Consider the following 18,512-nt stretch of genomic DNA (forward strand, 5'->3'; position numbering starts at 1 on the left):
CGCTCAGGGCAGACAAAAACGCTGCCGTACGCCACGGGCAGTCGCGCGGAGTCGCCTAGCGCTGCATCCGAAGCAGCGTACAAGTCTCACTTCCCCCGAGTGTATGTGAACGGTCTGGAGACCACGGAATCGAAATCGTATACGTCGTCATGCTGGGGTCCCCTCCAAGTCATGTCACTAAATTAACAGTCTTTGCGAATGTAGGCAAAGTTTTGATGTGATGCATCAACACCACCTGTCGCCTGAGGAGCAACTGGGCTCAAGAGTCGGGATCAGGATTTGTGGCTCTCAGCACTTTAGGCTGCTGGATGCGCCTCGAATAGTCATGCTCGTCTCTCAGTGTGTTGATGCTCTCGGCACTGCCATTTCGCATGTACAGGCCCTGCTTGAACGGGTCCATGCGGGGGTCTACCTGCAGCATGCTGTTACGGTTGCCAGCCGAGCCCGGCGAAGCGGCTGATCCTGCTATGCTCAGATCTTGCTGGTGAGATCCCATTCTGCCGCGAGAGCTGCCACGCACACTAGGATCATCTCTCAACTCGTCATCATTCTGCTTGCGGCGACGAATGATGAACCAGATGAGAAGGCCGACGAGGGCGACGGCGGCGATGGAACCAATCGCGATGCCGGCAATAGCACCACCGCCAAGGCCCGAGCTGCCAGAAGGAACAGGTTTGTTGTCTTGGCTTGTATCGCCGGTTGATGTGGGCACCACAATGACTGTAGTCACCCTACCACCAACTGTGACAGTTGAGAGAACACTGCTCGAGGGTTGTTGAGTCTAATGAATTTTGGTCAGCATATTAACACAAAAACACGTGAGTCACGTCGTTGGTTAATATATCATCACTTGATGAATGTGCGTGCGCGTGCGTCCGTGTAGGTGTGTATCACGTCGTTGGAATGGGAAAGCGTCGGAGCTTGACAATTCGAGGTTGATGGCGCTTGCATCAGGTGTGATCGTGACAGGGGTGTCATACAGATGATGATGAAGTCGACGGCGTCGTGGACGGAGACGAAGAAGTACTTGAGGATGGAGTTGTTGATTCCTGGACTGTTTGGTTACTACCCCTGCCAATACCAACTCGTGGTCCAGGCCTGAGAAAACGTGGGAGAAACCAGGGAATAAATCACAGACGAGCGTCTCATATTAGACGGTATGTGGCTATGCATAAAATAGAGGATTGGGTATGGAAATGACAGGCCGAGAGAGATTCCAAAACTTACGGATTTGGAGGAGGGAGTAGTCGAGGTGGCAGAGGAACTGCCATCGCCACCAGAGCCCTTGGTGCCAGATGGCTGAGGGCCTAGACTAATATAACCGAAGGTGTTCTTGGATTTGCCGCCACAGTATTCGAAGGGATAGCCGGGGCAGGGAAAGTCGCAGTTTTTTTTGTCGAGAACATTGCCGTTAGCAGGCTCGTAGTTGGAGCACCAGCAGCTCTCATGCGAGGTGATGGCAAAAACGTAGCTGCTTCGGCAGAAGTCGGAGCAAAGACCGTTACTTTGGAGGTTTGACGTATCTAACGGAGCGAGTTAGCAACGCAAGGGGTCCGGAGCAACTGATACTTGAGGCATATGCCATTTGACGTACTGGTGCTGCCAGATGCGGTATTGAAATCGGCGCAGATGTTAAAGTCGAGTGCAGACGCATGACGGGCAAGGGTCGAAAAGGCCAATAGAAGGCCAGCGGGTTTTGTGGGCGTGAACATGGTGACTAGTCTGAAGAGCAAAAGAATGATAATGCTGATTTCAAAGCGTGGTCAACAGAGCTGGGCCATCACAACTGCTAGTAAGGATGGTGTGGATGATGCTGTGATGGACGAGCTGGAGTAAGAGCGGGGAGTAACAGGTCGAGAGAAGTAGCCGTGAGTAGACGCAAGGGACTTCCAAAAAAGGCGATGAAGCGAGAAACAGGCTCGGGTTGCACAGGAAATCAGGAAGAGTGACGGATGGATCGAAAACGACAGAGATAGCCGAGGCGTTGATGGACAACAAGGCGGCTCAGGGTCGGCGGTTACGGTCTCAAACGACGATGCGGCGACGAGTGAAGGCCTTGTTTTGTTATCGTGTGGACAAGCAGCTAAACTCCGAGCAAGACACGCGCTGCGGGGAGGTTGGGAGACGACGGGTATTTTCTTGCTCGTGACAGCGAGGGAAATTGGGGAGTCGAATGAACAATCCGTCGGTGCTGGAATGCTAGACGGTCGCGATGGGCAGCGGGAATACTAAAAGACTGTGTCTTGTCTCGCCCGAGAACAACAGGGCGAAGTTGGGATGTGCAAGACCACTGCCAGGATTTGGGATATCGGTCGTCGCGAGATTCGAAAAAGATGGACGAAAGATGAGTGATGAATGGCAAAGGCAACTTCTGGCCGGCCTTTTGGTGGGTGGTTGGTGAGAAGGAGAGGAGGGAGAAGTGAGGGCCTTTGTGTGGGTGGATGAATGAATGGATGGTGCGTTGCAATACTGGGACTGGACTGAGAAAGCCAGGACAAATGGGGTGAGGAGAGGAGGAGCCGAAGCAGGGAAGCAGGGAAGGAGCAAGACGCTGCGGGCCTTCCTGCAGTATGTGCTGCTACATTCAGTGGCTCAGCAGCACCTTGGTATGTACATAGGTACCTTAGCTCACCAGAGAAGGGGAAGCAGAAAGAAGGGAGACAAAATACAGCAGTTGGGAAGCCGCCAGCAACAAATCACTCGGGCTCCGGAGGATAGTTGGTGGCATCGAGAGTCGCAATTGTGATGTACAATACTGGCACACACCCGCGTCCTATCGAGAACAGTGGAAATCCATCCGCCATATCCGTACATGCCTTGCCTGTCCATCTGCTCTGTGGCTGACGCCACAACGAAGGCCCTATAACACCTATAAATTCCGTGTCGCGGACACCATAATCTTCGGCCAGCAATAACCACCGACTAAACGGGCCGCTGAACAGGAGGAGTCGCCCTGGGTAACTTTACCTCACGATGGCCAGCCATCAATACCGCTAATACTAATATGTGCTGGTTAATATAAAAATTGCTCCTTGTGGATCGGCCAGCACCATCACACTATTTGGAACCACAGCACCACTGCTACGGGGCTGCCTTGATTTCTCGGCCGGATCATCTGCCCATGGGTTGTCCAAGTACCAGGTACATTGCTCCAGCGTGTGGCCCTGTAATATTAGCCATCAAACTTTATTCGACGAATCTCTTTTTTTCTTTTTGCCTTCACTTTTCGAGATTCATCTGCTGAAAATTTGTAGAATGTGCGACGCATAGTATCAATGCAGCGATATCCCCTTCCTCGCTTATCAGCCACTTGCCTCTGTTTATCTAACCCCAGCATCCCAGCATGCAGGCTGCATTCCGTTCCCCCGTTCTGTTACCCCTCCTGTCCTACCCAGGCACCCCAGATGTTCCCACACGACAAGGGGGCTCCGCTCGCTCGGCTCTGGTGTAACTAGTAATAGTAATAACAGTATGTTTAAGAGAACCCGATGAATTAATTTGAGTAGACTGCCTAATAAGAGCAGGACAAGGGCCAAGGACTGCATGTATCGTTACAGGCACTACGTGAGAAATCCGTTGTCGAAGGAAGAGAAGCCCCCGTGCAGACAAGCGATGTTCAGGGAGCCCTCTATTACGAAGGAGTGCAGTCATCAACGCCTCGTCCCCGGCGAGATGTCTGGGACAAATTACAGATGCACTCAAGCGAGCACTTCAGCTGATTAATAGTCAAATCTGGTAGTATATACCTGCGTGTACCAATTACAACTCCAGCATAGAGGAAACCCTGGCCTAGTGAACACTCATGAGCAGGGTCTGCTGAAGCAGAGGCCTCACTGCATTTTCAGGGAAAAGGTATCTGGATTTTGTGTAATTAAATCCGAGTAGATGTATCTGACAAAACCAGCCATCGTGAATAGGTAGCCAGTCATGACTATTTGCCCTCACGTCACCGGTAGGAAACCGGCGCGGGAGCAATGCTGAACCTACTGGGGATACCGGCGAAGCCAGACGTTAGAAGTCAACGCCGGATCCTAGCTTGGATACGACTTGTACGTCGCCTTGAAGATCTCGGCAAGTTTCACTTGGTAAAACCATTCTGTGACGTAGTTCGTAATCATCTTCTCTTCAATCGGGGTATCCCAAGAATGGATTTTGATCGTATGCCCGGTCCCATGAGTTTCGAGATGAGAAAGACGGGCCGGGCCCGGGGGGATCATGTTTTTCCATATCAAGGCATTGCCTCAAGTGTTGTTTCGAGAGACAATCAAGAACAATGCAGCAGCAAGATTATGCTTCGCAGATGGGAATTGTAGCCTTGGTCTGGAGAAGAATTGACACCCAAGTCTACACTGCCCTTTTAACAAGGCAATGATACTTTCTTTGCCTATACTCCCTCCAAAGCAGGTAGAATCAGAATCTAGCTATAGGTACCGTCGCCGAGGGTGAGCACGGGCGCTCCCCGATGCAAACAAAGGCTCCGAGAGCGAGCGTGGGTCAAGTATCCAATACTTGCACCGAGTCGTCATTGCCAAGCCGCCATAAACCTCAGTTTAAAAACATGCGGAAGAAAAGACTTCCGATCCATTTCACGCGTTTAATTCGCTGAGCTGTAAACGCGCAGCGATTTACGGTCCACAACAAAGTCAATTCCAAAATGCTAGTTTAGGCTATCAAAGTCAATCCGCTAGTCGCATTACAGCACATCCACGGCATCCCGGCCCCTGTCGTTCAATCAACTCCTGTGGTGCCACAACTGGCGAACCCTCCCTTTTCTTATTCTCACACGGCTGCAAGCGATGGACTTGTCCGATCACAAAAGCGGAGAGCGACGCCGAGCTACCTATCATATCCCGAGCCAGTATGCACCATTGTAGGCGAGCCCACAATCGTCCGACTCTTCTCCTCCGCCTGTCTGCCTGGCCCCTGCGCTCATTAACCGCTCGGACATCTACTTCGAACCAAGGATAGTATGGATAAGGATGCCGTTGTTGGTTTTGCGCTTTACTTGTTCCTGTTCGAGCCCAGAAGTCGGTATTCAATAAATACGTGACGGTGCCCGTGATAAGCTCCCTTCTCCGTCCAGCTGCCCGCTTTCCAGCCGCCCCTCCCCAGTACATGAGGCGAGCATGACCGAGATGCAGATCGCGCAGCATTTGCCTTATCCCGTCTTCCATGTGATGCCCGAAGCAAATCATCCCCCTCTTTGTCAAGCCACATCACAACAATGAACAGCCATTGGCTACGCTGGCACTGTACTTGACAAACTGCGGTGAAGAGGGGAAGCCCGTGTTCGCCAGCGCTGCCTCGGTCGGACGGCGTTTCTGAATCCCGGCAACAAGCCGCTCGCCACAGATTTAAACAATCTACAAGACTAGCAGCAACTATTCTTTTCGCCCACTGTAATTCCTTAATATCGCGTGGCCCTGGGCCGTGGCGTCACTGGCTGAACTCGTCCGGCCCGGCCTGGCAATGTCGGAAACGCTGCGCCGGCGGTGGCGCACGTTAGCAGCTTGGCAAATTTTGTCTTTTTCACCCATTGTTTGGATGCTTGCATGCAGATCGAGTCTCAGATGCCGTTCGGATGGTGTTGACTGAGTGAGGCAGAGTCATTTGCTGCATAATGCACGGTACAGGTAGTTAGTGCCAAAGGTGGCCAGTAGTGTGCTTGCCGTTCATGAGCAGGTTGCAAGACATAACATTTCGTAGGCCAGTTGTATGCTGGTTCAACTATCATGATTTCCTTTTTTTGTTAGAAGGGCAAGGCGGTTGTTTCAATTGCAACCTTGACAGAGGGCAAATGGCTAACCTCCTGCTAATGAGCAACAGCAAACGCCTAACAAAAACTTCTGACAGCTGCCCGTTTGCCGTCCGTGGAAACCTTCCGCACACAAACAGACGCACGAAACAATCGCTTACATGCACATGCAGCTCCAAAACTTTGTCTTCTCCGATCCTATTTTCTGAGACAGGTCATGCAGCCAGTCTTGTGCCTGTCTTACACAACCATCTTTGAGGCTGACATGAACCATCCCAGCCGCTTTAAGCGACCCAAGTCCATCTCTAACCATCAGCCAAGAGTTTTCTCCTCTTTCCGATCCCGTTTCTTCAAGGAGGGAATCCTGCTTTTCTCCGGTCCAGTACTGTTGTGTAGTGCATCATGAGGGAAGCAAACGCCGACCCGACGAGTCACCCTCGGCTCGGACATCACAATGCAACGATCAAATCGGAACTGCGTATCGAACGTGCTACCGATCAAACATAGATATCACAAACAAAGCAAAGGATACGGAATCAACAGCCCCCAAAACAGCCACCAATCTCCACCCGTGTCGTGAACGATCCAAGAGAGGCATCGCAACGGCTCGTTCAAAATGTCTTACCCCCAAAGTGACTGCAAAGCTGGCCTGCAGGCTGCAGCTGTGATGCGCAGCTTGTAATCTCCCGCGCGCGACCACTGAGATCAAAAGCTTGAAACAACATCATGTTTGCTCAACATCCACACGCTCGTTGTCCAGCCCATGGTTCCCGCGCGGCGCCCTTAACCCCTTTTCCGAACCCTCCGCAGAGCTACAGATATACGAACGCCCAGGACCCTGTACGAAACTCGTGCATGCACGGCACGAGGTCATGCCACCCAAACCCCCAAAAAATCGAAGCTCCGCTGCTGCTTAACACGAAATCTTGGCGTCGGCTTTCCGCTGTGATTGGACGCCTGGCCGGCCCGCGCGTAGGCGTCGCGCAAGGGTTCCTGCCACCGCCGAGGATGCTCACTGCCCTGCCAAATACGAGAATCGTGGGCATGACCGTTTTTTATTACCATTCTTCGTGACCCGGCTGGGTCATTCTGTCCTTATTGGCAACCTCGATGATCTGCAATGCGACGTTGCGGTGTAGCATTTACCTGCCATCTGATGCTTCCGCTGATCAGCAAGCTTGTAGCACCTCAGAGCAAAGTGTCAGATAATAGGCGCCTTAAGAGAGCACATCAGTTAGATTCATCCTATTACCCTAGTGACACAGAAATGTTAGTCCCGGGTAAATCGTTGGAAGCGCGTCCTTTTGCAATTCCACGTCTTGCTTCCTCTCGGGCTAACCTTTCCGTTACCTTGCTCTACCCTTCCTTCCATAATCTCGCAGACACCTGTGCCAAGATTTGAATACATGGAGAGACTTCTCCAAAGTTTTTGAACATCTTGCAATATATACTGATGCGGCCATCTCGCAGTCATGATGGAAACAGGTAAGTTGAATATGTTCATTCCATTTGGAAACTAAAAGCAATATATACATGAAGTCCCCCGTGCTACCGAGCATTCATCATCATCACCACCCTCAACTCATCTATACGGAGCTGCGAATCTTCTTGGCGTAGTCGCCGTTGTTCTTGGACAGCTGAGCCTCCCAGAGCATGGCGCCGCCATAGTTGGGCAGGTTCATGGCCTTGACGCCGTTGATCGCCTTGATGAACGTGTTGGAGTCGACGTAGCCCTCGTCGCCGTCGGCACCGGAGGCCAGGCCGCCGATGAAGAGCTTGGCGCTGCCGATGCCCTTGGACCAGTTCTTGACGGCGGCGTTGAAGCCCGACTGCGCGATGTTGCAGTCGCCGTTGTTGTAGAACTGCACCCAAACATAGTCGAGCAGCTTGCAGACGGAGAGCGGCTCCGACTGGTCCGGGAACGGGCACTGCGGCGCGGCCGTCATGTAGTACTTCTTGCTGCCGTCCTTGCCCATGTTGGCACGGAAGCGCTTCGTCATGGCGAGGTAGCCCGTGGAGTTGTTCGTTTCGTTGTCTACACGTTCACCAGTCAGTTTCTTGCCTAGTTTATTTGCATACTCCAATTCCCCTTCTATGAATTGACATACCCAGATCAACACCGTCGAGCTTGACGTCACCGAACGGACGCAGCTCCTTGTGGTCGGTGCCGCCGAGGAACAGGTTCCAGACCTGGTCGGCCACCTTTTCGCCCTCGGAGTCGCTGCCCAGACGGACGTTGGAGTAGTCGGTCGCGCCGCCCATGGACAGGATGACGAGCTTGCCGTTGGCCTGGCACTTCTTGATGGCCGGCACGAGCGGGCTGCCGTCCTTGAGGCCGGTCGCGCCGGCCTTCTTCTGCGCGGCGGACGGCCCGTCGAGCCCGGACATCTCGAGCCCCGGGTAGCCGCCGGCCTTATTGAAGTATGCGAGGAAGGCGAGGTTGACAATGTCGTAGGTCGGGTCGTTGCAGACGTCCATCAGCGACAGGTTGTCGTCCTCGGCACCCCAGTACACGGTCAGCTTGCCGGCGGCGGCGCGGGCGTCGAGTGTGCGGCTGGGAGCGGCTGCGCCGAGGGAGGTGAGGGCGGCAATGGCCGCGATGGTGGAAGTGCTGAAGAGCATTGTGTGTGTATACCGTCAAGGTAAGTGTGTAAGTTGATATGGTAGTAGAAGGAGATGTGGGTGAAGATGGCCGGCTCTTCTGATGCTTGGGGATATCAACACGGTAGAAGAAGACGAAACGGCCTACTATTTATACAAATATCAGAGTCGCAACAGTGATGGACTTGTTTATACATGTACCATTCATGTCACGGCGATCAACAACCGCTCTCACCCACCGCCGCAGACCAGCGCCGAATGGCGGAAAGTCCATCTCGGGCCTCGCCGGCGCAGAAAAGATGCACTAATCAGAGACCAGAGAGAGCTTTCGCCCGCCGTCCCGGGCACGTCGAGTCTGACACCGCACCACATAGGCCGTGCTAGACAGGGGAGCGGAAGCCGTGGAGGAAGCACCGTGGGGCGCGCTGGAGTAGCTCCGGGTTCACCAAGCGCGTATCGAGAGATCTAAAGCGTCTCCAAGGACAATTGGTATATTAAAGAAGGATAGAGATAAGACGCTATCATTCCAGGGAAGAATTGGTCGGATAATACGTTGCAAGGAAGATTGAATGGGACGAAAGTGTTCACCAGGCAGAGGCAATTTGCGCATACAAGAGTTGACGGTGATGAGAATCGCCGCACTTGGCCGGATGCTCCCCCGTACTGTTAGAAGCAGCTTCCTATCGTGGCCAACGCCTGATCCGCGTCAGAGCTGACAACGTTACATGGGACGGCCGAGGTAGATTAGCACACTCGGTGCTAGCTGGGCAGCGCGGAATGATCGCAGTCGTGCTCTTGTCCCTGGCTTCGTCCTTGATTGCCCGTTTTGGGGTGCGAGGCATGCATGACCGCGCTTGGGCGGGACAGCATTGTGGTGAGTCTGCCAGCGACAAGGCGAGATAAGGACCGGAGCTAAAGGTGACGTTCCCGGCAGAAGTCGAGGAACGCTCAAGTTGTGTCGAGAGCCTTTCCAAGCCTTTTGGGAGGGCGATTACCGCCCCCAAGTTAATTGCCTTGTTGCAGCAGAAAGCACCACCTGATGAACGGCAGTGATGATCCTTGCTATCCATCAATCTGTCAAAGGCGGAGCGAGCCTACAACCATTCGGGGAGACGTGTAACAAGCCAGAGTTTCACCGCAACGGCCAACTCACAAATTAGGCAGGTCAGCAATGTTGACGCAACATGACCCAAGGAGGAAAAGCAGACGAGGTTGTGCCTGCCGATCTCTTTGTCCCCAGGAAATCGGGCCATTTGCGGACAATTAAACTAACTAGCAATGTTCTTGATCACGCTTGTCCCGCAACGCAACGCAACGGAGACGGTGACTTGACAGCAACTCGGCCGGTCCGGGGATACAAGGTGACAGTGCTCTATCACCTTCCTCAATGCACAGAACAGTATTCTGATTTCACGATTCCTTGAACTATTTCTGCATTTCAGTGCTTCTACTGCTCGCTGAACGGCTGAGGGCCTCCTTGTTGGTCAGTTCTTAAATCTTCCTTTGGTGAAATTTGCTACATCTTGTCCAAGCGGCTCCATAGTAAGCAGGAACTAGGCTTGTAAGTCGTGGGAATCCATTTTCCCGATCGCGCGCTGATGGTTCCCCAGGGGTCGCGGGAACAAGAACATCGACAAAGAGAGTGGAATATTTCGAAGAGGTCTGAGAGGAGTAATTCCATGATTCTGGGCCGGACGGGGTCCCGTTTTCTCAGTTCCTCGGCAGGGCTGCGCGCCAAGAACGCTGGGTGGCAGGGCTGCAGATAACCATTTCACGATCCGGCTTGGCAAGAAGGCGCTTGGCGAGCAGCTAAAAGCCTGCACTCAATCCTTTGCGTATATAAGTTCTGGGCGTGCAACGAATGAGCTTCAGTCTGCACAAGATGTTATGGGAGCGAGGGATGAATTTCCTCGTCAACTTGAGTCAAGAACTTGCCCGCCGGCGACACCTTCGGTCAACGCGTCCATCAGGATCATGGGTCACGAGGTATACGCACCTTTTACTGTTTTTGATGAAAATAAATTACAGGTTTACTGAATGGTAAACGGATGCATCTGCAGTGACACGTTACGCTGCCGGCAGTTAAGGCGCTCTGAAGTAGATTGCCTTCCGAATGCGGGGTGCGCTTGGAGGCTCTCAGTAGTCATGCGATGCGGCATTAGCCAGAAAATGGCCGTTTTCCAAGAAGATCTTTGTTGAAGCTACGGGCTGAAGAAGTGATAAAGAGATATTGTGAGAAATAAACGGTTGAAAGCAGAAACATGATCTGGCAATAGTTGACAAAACATGGAGGGGTGCAGAGCGTGGCTCCCAAGCCGACGCACGGCTAGGTGCACAAGGCTGAGAATGTCTAGGGCAGTGTCAGTTGTATTGGTTTGAAAACTCGATTACTGCTTGATGTACTTTTATGTGCCTCCTCCCCCTTGCTGTTACAACTTGATGACCAAATGTTTAAGACGCACATGATGCAACGGCCTGAAGAGGTTCATGGTTTCTGTTGCGGCAGGCAGAACAGGTAGAACAGCAGGGCCGTGGTTCGTATATGTGAGTTTCATGTCGCACATGTTTTACAAACGTATAGGTCTCGAGTACTGGTGTTGAGATGTATCTCCGGAGCTCGTGTTACCAGTTGCTGGGAGTACTTAAGTTTACGTCTTGCCCCAGGCATTTCCGCCGAAAGCAGCTTCATCGCCTACTAAGCATCATCTACTCTACTCATAACTATCAAAAACAAGAAGAAATCAAGATGCAGACTTCCCTTGCCGCGGCTCTCTTTGCCACGGTTGGCCTCGCCATACCTCTGGGGCCCTTCACCTGTCCCAGCGGCCTCACCTACAACAACCCGCAGTGCTGCGCCGTCGACGTCCTAGGTATCCTTACCCTGGACTGCGAGAGCCGTATGTTACTAATGATTTTGGACATCTGAACTGAACTTGGACTGACGGTAGCTGTTTTTAGCTGATTACTATGGTTGCGATTTCGGTATGGTGCCTGCTTGCTGCACCTTCACCCTTGTAAGTTGATGGAGAGCGGGATGGACGTGCTCGGACACTGACTAACGACCCGTTCTTGAACCTAGCTGGGCCAGGCACTTTTCTGCAAGGGAACTGTAAATACTGGAAGAATTCGTGACTAGATTACTTTGGCTGTCATAATAATAACAGCTCGTAACTATTCGACCTTGGACCGCGTAGATCCAACTACCGACCGTGGATGTGAATGGTGCTCCCACCAACCAGAATATGACTAAGTAGCATGGGCAGTTATCGACATGAAAAAATCGCCTTCTTCTCGGAGAATGAGATTGAGGATCAAAATTCAATATTTAATATATTTTTATGGCCCAGTTCGCCGCCTCTTTGGCGCTGCTGCCAGAGGTATGGAGGGTACTCGGGGATGGTTCCCCCACGTGGAGAGAATCGGACAGCGCCGTTGGTCATTGGACTTCGGCTACGAGGACCAGGTACATGGGCAGGGATCGACCTGCACATCATTGTTTCCTGCTCGAAAGTCATCTACATCAGATTCTCGGAGAGCGAAAGGTAGAACGAGGCTGAAATAACGTTAGATACATCTTGTTATTGAGGTTGGAGGCAGAGCAGCCACGTGAAGCACCGCGTGCGTTTGCGGGCACGTTTTTGGTCCTTCCTGCCTAGCGACCTCACTTCCTGCCTAGCGAAACGCACAACAATGGTATCAAATTCAAATAGTCGCCCCTCTCCTGACCGTCCATCTCGTCTTTCTACTTCATCCTTATCCTCACCATCCTCCTCTTCCCCGCCGTCCTCACCACTACTCGGCAAGTCCAGCCCCGACGTAGCCGCTCCCTTTGGACGCTCCCGCTCCCCCATCTCCTACCTCTTCTGGCTTGCAGTCACCTTTCTCTCCGCCATGCTCCTCCTTCGCACGTTCTTCGCCGCAGCTGCGCCCTGCATCGTCGCGGCCGCCTGCTATCACGGCTTCAACAGCCCCTTTAGCTTCGACGCCGGCGCGCTGGCGCACCCGTCGTGGATGGGCGCCCTGCGCAACGACACCCTCCTTACCAGCCTCAGCGTGCCTGGCACCCATGACACCATGACGTACGCCATTGGCAGCGAGGTGCTTCAATGCCAGAACGCAAACCTCTCTACCCAGCTCGCTGCTGGTCTGCGCTACTTTGACGTCCGCGCTCGTCTGCGTGACAACGAGCTGCACATCTACCACGGCGATGGCGACACCGGTTTCTCCTACCAGGACGTGCTGCTCAACATGTTCAACTTCCTGGAAGCGCACCCCTCCGAGACGCTTGTTATCCGCGTCAAGCAGGAAGGCACGCCGATCGGCGAGCACAACACGCGCACGTTTGAGGAGGCCTTCAACTACTACCGCTACCAATCGGCCCTCACTGCCAAGCAGGCCTACCGCTACTTTTACAAATGGGACCCCGCCGCGCCGCTGCCCACGCTCGGCGACCTGCGCTCCAAGATCCTCGTGCTGCAGAACTTCCCGGCGGACGGCAACGGCCCGGCCAACAAGTATGGCATCGCGTGGGAGGGCAACCAGATGGTGCTCGAGGACCTCTGGGAAATCCCGGACGTCAACCACCTCTCGGACAAGTGGAATGCCATCCGCGATGCGCTCACCAAGACGGCGAGCGACCCCCAGGACAACAAGGCCCTGTACCTCTCGCACATTTCCGCGAGCGTCGGGGTGCTGCCCATCGAAGCCGCCGCGGGTCCCAAGAACAGGACGGTCGTGGGCATGAATGACGAGACGGGCCGCTGGCTCGAGGCCGGTGACCAGAACGGCCGCACGGGCATCGTCATCTTTGACTTTCCCGGCAAGAGAGGCATCGAGGCCGTCTTGGCGCGCAACGATGTGTTCAAGGCTTAGGCGGGTATCTCTACTGAATAATTGTGCGATTTAATAGATTAGCAAGAAGATAGCTACAAGGGTTTCACCCAAGTATTATGAGCACCAACTTAATGATGTCAGAAATGAAATGTCACGTCCCGCGATTCAATTGCAGAAAAGTTCGTTCGTTTCTGTATGCGAAATGAATCTATCAAAACGTACTTGCTCTATAGCCTCGGCAGGCAGCCAAATCTAAAACGCATCCGCTCATCACAACGTATGCTGTCATGTCATTACACAGTCACAACCAATGAACGTTGTTGGCCAACAAGAAAACAACAACTTGGCATCCTCGGCGACGCCACAACACCACAACCTCTCTCTGTGTCGCTTAGTCGCGCTTGTAGTACTCGGCCTGCTGCTTCGCATGCAGCTCCGACAGGCCTCCCTCCTTGCCCTTGTCGCCCTGCACATGTGCCTCCCCTCCCCAAAACGCCTCCCTCTCCGCGATCAACTCCCTTGCCCACCCCCTCGTCTCCTCCAGCGTCATGTTGCCCGCCACGTACGCAAACTCGCCCAAGTCCACCCCGCGCGCGCCCCTCCTTTCGTACTCCATCATCTGCAACAGCAGCTCCATCTTGTCCACGTCGTGCACAAACTTGCTGTCCAGCGTTTGCGCGTCTTCGTATTCCTGCCAGATGGCGCGAATCTCCGCGCCGACAGATGAAGGGGCGAGGGAGACGAGGTAGTCCATGGTGGCGGCCTCGCGGCGGGACTTTTCGGGCTTGGGGACGCCGTCGACGGGGGTGATGTCGCCGACGAGGAGCTCGGCCATGTCGTGGACGAGGCACATCTTGACGCACTTGGGGAGGTCGAGACGGGGGGCGAGGGACGGGGGGGCGAACATGGAGATGAGCGACATGCGGTACATGTGGTCGGCGATGGACTCGCCCCTGGGAAGCGAAAAAGTTAGTAGAGGAGAGAGAGTGGGTAGGAGAGGAGGAGGGCGCGTTCGTACCGCTCGATGCCGAAGCGTCGCCAGCCTTCGCGCTTGGTCGTTTTGAGGCGCTCGAGCATGTGGAAGAAGGCCAGTGGCGAGCTGGACCCCGCGGCCGGCGCGCCGCCGGGTAGCTGCTCGACCACCTTTTCAACCGTCCATGGGCCGTCGACCGTGATTGTGGGCGTGAAGCCGAGGTCTTGGCCATTGATCAGCTGCTGTGTTCGCTGCCCGTAGCTGGGGGGGGGGGCTTTGCAGGCTTCGGATTGTTCCGGGCGCGAACCCATCTTGTCTGTGTATGTCGTGCGCGCTGTGTTGGGGGCGAAGTGGTTTGCGATGCTGGCGGGGGAGGTTGTTCGTTGTCGGTTTACCACCAAAATGTTTTGGGGAGATGGGGGGGGAAAGCGAGACAGCGATGGGGCCGGTGAGGGGTATTATATAGAAGAAGAAAATTGTAACAATAACTTGATGTTGGATAAAGAGGGAAAAAAAAAAGTCACAGTCACTCAGGCGTGCAGAATGAAGGAGGCAAATCACTGTAGAGATTGTGAATGCAGAGGCGGAAAAAAAAACAAACAATGACGACGGATGAGCGCCGATGTCAACCGTTCCCAGGACGCCCACCTACCTGGCACCTGGGCTGCTGTTGGCGAGTCATTGGGCGAGAAATGGTGGATGTGCATGATTGGTGATTGGGCCAATTGAACCTGTGCCGATCGTCAGCGCCCGATTTGGCAAGGGTGGTGTAGGGTAGGCTGGCTGATCTCAGAACTTGTAGTTTGCAGCTTGCGAGAATTGCCCGTGTGTCGTGTATAATTGCTGGAAAGACGAATTCTATATATTGAGAGGAAGTAAAATTAGCTTGAAAGTCTTTTGTGTGATCGTGGCTTTAAAAGTGGTGATACAGAAGAAGAGGATAAATGCTGTCAACCTTGTCGAGGCTCGAGAGTGATATTGTAGCCAGCACCGGGTGTCTACGGTGATGACTTCATGACTGGATCGTGCAGAGAAGAAGGCTTGGGGAGAGAAACAGCCAAGATGACATCAGAATATCTACTTTGGTAGTAAAAAAGACAAGAAAAATTGTTCTCAATGTTTAAGACGCAACCCAGGATGAAAGGGAGCAGACTCAGTGGACCAACAAGTACATGATCAGTGCTGTGTATCCCGATGTGTGGAAAATATAAACGTCACGACTTCTTGATAAGTGAGAATCATTGAAGATAAGGGCTCTAGCTTCTCTGGAAAGAAATCAGCATGCCATCTCCTCTACTACGTGGGATGGCCTCAGGTTATCCCTGCAACGGACTTTACATTGGCCAAGGAGACCAAATCATCACGATCCTTTTTAGAGCTTCATTTTTGGGTAACAAACTTTTTTATTCATTACATAAGAGATTTTCTAGTTTTTTTGTGTTTTGTCTGTTTTACAGTGTTTTTCCCAGCATATTCTCGTCCTGATTTTCCGAAACAAAAACCAAACCATCAAGAAGAAATCGCTGAGAGGTATATCCAAACAGAACAAAACAAACAAATTCCCATCCAAACCTATCCAGGAGACCAAACCACGAAAAGAATTCACCAAAGTAGAAAGTCAAGACCATGTGGTTGTGTGGTCTGTAATCCACCAATGCTGTACGGCTTCTGCAATCGAACTCCTTAAAAAAGGACCCATCCGAAGACACTATCACCGTATAGTTATACATTTGCTTCTTGTTGATGCTTTGTTTTTTTTTTTGGAGTTTTGTCGATTTTGTGAATTATTTTGTGCGGTTTTCCGGGGTTTTCCATCGCTGCCTGGTGTTGGTACAATCGGGTCCAGGGTTGTTGAAACAATGTTGGTAGACTGGTGATGGTACAATGTTAGTACAATGTTGGTAACCGGTGGTGGCTCAGGCAGCAAAATACCTTGACAGAGTTCAAGCCGAGAGGGGCAATGTGCCCTACTTAGGGCTGTACAAGTCCTCCTCCTCTTCCAGGTTGGCCTTGGGGTCAGACTCGTCCGAGCCGTTGGCGTCGACCTCATAGTCGTCCGACCAGTCGGCGTAAAGCTCGTAGTCGTCCCACATGGTGTAGTCAGAGTCATGCTCGTTCGACATGGTGTCGTCAGAGTCGTACTCGTAAAACCTGGGGCGGGCAAAGTTGAAGTCCTCCGCGGAGGAAGGGGTGAATCGGTTGTAGGTGGCGTTCCAGAACGCCGCCCCGGCAGCCCAGGACCCTGGAGCGGGGCTCTGTCTCGCCCTAGCCCGGGCGGCCTCGGCGGCAGCAGCCTCCTCGGCCCAGTGAAGTGCGAGGATCGCGTCCTCTTTGGCCTGCCACTCGTCGATATCGAGGGCCAACTGCTGGGCCCACAGCTCGTGCGCTTGGAACCAAGGCTCCTGGGTCCAGGAGCTGTTGGACTGGTCCGGCTGGTCCTGATCCTCCTCGTCCGAGGTGGAGGAAGAGGAGGAAGAGGGGGGGGCGCTGTCGCCACCCTCCTGAGGCATGTACCTCGCGTGGGCGTAGTAGTAATGGTCGCGAGGGCGGCCATTGTTAGCCCGAGGGTGGTAGGCCCCCTGCTGTTGCTGTTGCTGGGGGCGCTGGAGGTACATGCCATTGTTCCATGGACCGGTGATAGGTTGGCCGGGGCCAGTAAAGGCGACGCTACCGGGCACAGGGTAGGGGCCGCCACCAATATCCGAGCCACTGGAGGCGATCTGAGCTCTAAAGCTCGAGATCTCCTCCTGTGTATTTTGTGGGTATCGGTCCGAACGTATCTCTCGCTCGTTGATTCGTTCAATCCGTCGACCTGTCCGGCGGTAGGAATAACGAGCCACCGGGCTCAGGACGTTCTTGTTGAAATGAGACATTGCTGAGAGTGGATTGGGGAGTGTTGCTAAAGTTGGAGTTGGATGATGAATATTGAAAGCTGGTTTAAGGCTTTTAGTGTATATTGGGTAGGGAAGATTCGAGTTGACGAAGCGTTGATTAGGGTAACGGTTGTGAGAGTTGGATATGCGGGAAAAAGGGAAGCAGAGATGGGCGGGGGGGACGACCTCTTTTTATAATCTTCAGAGATGAGGCCAGATTCAATGAAGCAGAAGAATTTCCTCAAGGTTGTAAAGTAGCTTTCGAATTGTAACGAATCCCGAATCTTGTTTTCGGGTATCTCTCGCCCAGAACGCTGGGAATTGGCAACCTGGCGCCGATAAGCTTTGTTCCTCACCGTGAGATAGGCACTTAAAAAGACTAGAAACATTCCCAACCTTATTTTCAGCCCTATGACGATAATTCCAGGACTCTGGCTCGTCCTCTAGACCGACGTCTTGTCGTCATCGGACCGGGGTAAAGCCATAGACTTTTTCTTTCACAGGGCGAGAAAGGCGAGAAGAAGAATACAAAACTTTTTTTTTCTTTTCTCCTCAGTCTCCTAGTAATTCTCCCACAGCTCTTTGCGGTATCCCTCCGTGAGTCGCTCGTCCGACCCGTACTGCTGCCGCCAGCCCTCAAACCCGTTCTCCAAGACCAGCACCTCCTGCCCATCCTCCCCTTCGGACTTGCCCTCCTGCGCCTGCTGCAGCTGCCGCTCTCGAAGGTACCGCAGCGCCGCGCTGGGTCCCCGCTGCTGGCTCAGCATGCAGTGGAAGACGACTGTCTTCTTTCCCCCTAGGCGTCGGAGTAGTGTCGGCATCATCGCCTCCAGCTGCGCGCTGGCGGCGTGGATGCCTCCTTTGATGTGGCCGCCAAGATGATCTAAGAAACAAACACCAAAGTTAATTTCCATGTAAAGACGCCGGTGAAATCGAATGTTGCAATTTGAAAAGTTAAACAAATTTCTGAACCATAACTCATGGGTGGCTGGGATGGGAAGAAGTGAGGGCTTACCATCGTCACGCACGTCGACAATGGCGTAGGTTTGCTCTGGGCGGCCCTGCTCGGCGAGGATTCGATCTGCGAGGTCCTTGGCGGAGATGCGTTTGAGGGTTGCGATGCTGGCCATTGTGAGAAGATGGGCAAGACGAAGGCATGTAGTTGAGGAGAGATGGGCGCTAGAAACGAGGCACCCAAGTGGTCGGTAACTTGTGGGCCTCGGGAAGTGGGGCGGACGGATCATACCCGCGATAACTTCGTAACCAGTCTGAATGGGAACTTTAAAAAGACATCCTCTTCTCCAGACCACCTTTCATCCTTTCCTGTTTTTTTGAATATTATTCTTAAATATCCTGGTTTTGATGGGCGAGGCTCAGTCTAGTCCTAATTTTTATTCGAAAGGGCGAAAAATGCCACGTAGTCGTTACTGAACCAACACACATTGACGTCACCACATGGAAGCACGCGTCACCATCA

General features: G+C 53.1%; 7 protein-coding genes across 7 annotated transcripts; 2 read left to right on the top strand and 5 right to left on the bottom strand.

The window, feature by feature from the left end:
• Nucleotides 1–259: 259 nt before the first annotated feature.
• On the bottom strand, nt 260–1,712 carry ISF_06868 (Carbohydrate-binding WSC; the record flags this gene model as incomplete). The annotated part of the gene is made up of 3 exons (XM_018850472.1): nt 260–781; nt 1,228–1,523; nt 1,595–1,712. 3 exons carry the CDS (start codon nt 1,710–1,712, stop codon nt 260–262), a joined length of 936 nt encoding a protein of 311 aa, XP_018702512.1.
• A 5,629-nt stretch (nt 1,713–7,341) lies between these two features.
• On the bottom strand, nt 7,342–8,377 carry ISF_06869 (Glycoside hydrolase, subgroup, catalytic core; the record flags this gene model as incomplete). The annotated part of the gene is made up of 2 exons (XM_018850473.1): nt 7,342–7,790; nt 7,864–8,377. 2 exons carry the CDS (start codon nt 8,375–8,377, stop codon nt 7,342–7,344), a joined length of 963 nt encoding a protein of 320 aa, XP_018702513.1.
• A 2,725-nt stretch (nt 8,378–11,102) lies between these two features.
• Nucleotides 11,103–11,492, top strand: ISF_06870 (Hydrophobin 2; the record flags this gene model as incomplete). Its single annotated transcript, XM_018850474.1, has 3 exons — nt 11,103–11,253; nt 11,315–11,370; nt 11,436–11,492. The coding sequence occupies 3 exons, from the start codon at nt 11,103–11,105 to the stop codon at nt 11,490–11,492; spliced, it is 264 nt and encodes an 87-aa protein (XP_018702514.1).
• Nucleotides 11,493–12,046: 554 nt separating this feature from the next.
• ISF_06871 (Phosphatidylinositol-specific phospholipase) lies at nt 12,047–13,228 on the top strand (the record flags this gene model as incomplete). The annotated part of the gene is made up of 1 exon (XM_018850475.1): nt 12,047–13,228. One exon carries the CDS (start codon nt 12,047–12,049, stop codon nt 13,226–13,228), a length of 1,182 nt encoding a protein of 393 aa, XP_018702515.1.
• Nucleotides 13,229–13,580: 352 nt separating this feature from the next.
• ISF_06872 (HD domain protein) lies at nt 13,581–14,473 on the bottom strand (the record flags this gene model as incomplete). Its single annotated transcript, XM_018850476.1, has 2 exons — nt 13,581–14,142; nt 14,208–14,473. The coding sequence occupies 2 exons, from the start codon at nt 14,471–14,473 to the stop codon at nt 13,581–13,583; spliced, it is 828 nt and encodes a 275-aa protein (XP_018702516.1).
• A 1,656-nt stretch (nt 14,474–16,129) lies between these two features.
• ISF_06873 (hypothetical protein) lies at nt 16,130–17,035 on the bottom strand (the record flags this gene model as incomplete). Its single annotated transcript, XM_018850477.1, has 1 exon — nt 16,130–17,035. One exon carries the CDS (start codon nt 17,033–17,035, stop codon nt 16,130–16,132), a length of 906 nt encoding a protein of 301 aa, XP_018702517.1.
• Nucleotides 17,036–17,595: 560 nt separating this feature from the next.
• ISF_06874 (Rhodanese-like protein) lies at nt 17,596–18,165 on the bottom strand (the record flags this gene model as incomplete). The annotated part of the gene is made up of 2 exons (XM_018850478.1): nt 17,596–17,918; nt 18,051–18,165. The coding sequence occupies 2 exons, from the start codon at nt 18,163–18,165 to the stop codon at nt 17,596–17,598; spliced, it is 438 nt and encodes a 145-aa protein (XP_018702518.1).
• Nucleotides 18,166–18,512: the final 347 nt, after the last annotated feature.

This window comes from Cordyceps fumosorosea, assembly GCF_001636725.1.
Source record: "Cordyceps fumosorosea ARSEF 2679 chromosome Unknown scaffold_18, whole genome shotgun sequence".
NCBI classification, from domain to species: domain Eukaryota; kingdom Fungi; phylum Ascomycota; class Sordariomycetes; order Hypocreales; family Cordycipitaceae; genus Cordyceps; species Cordyceps fumosorosea.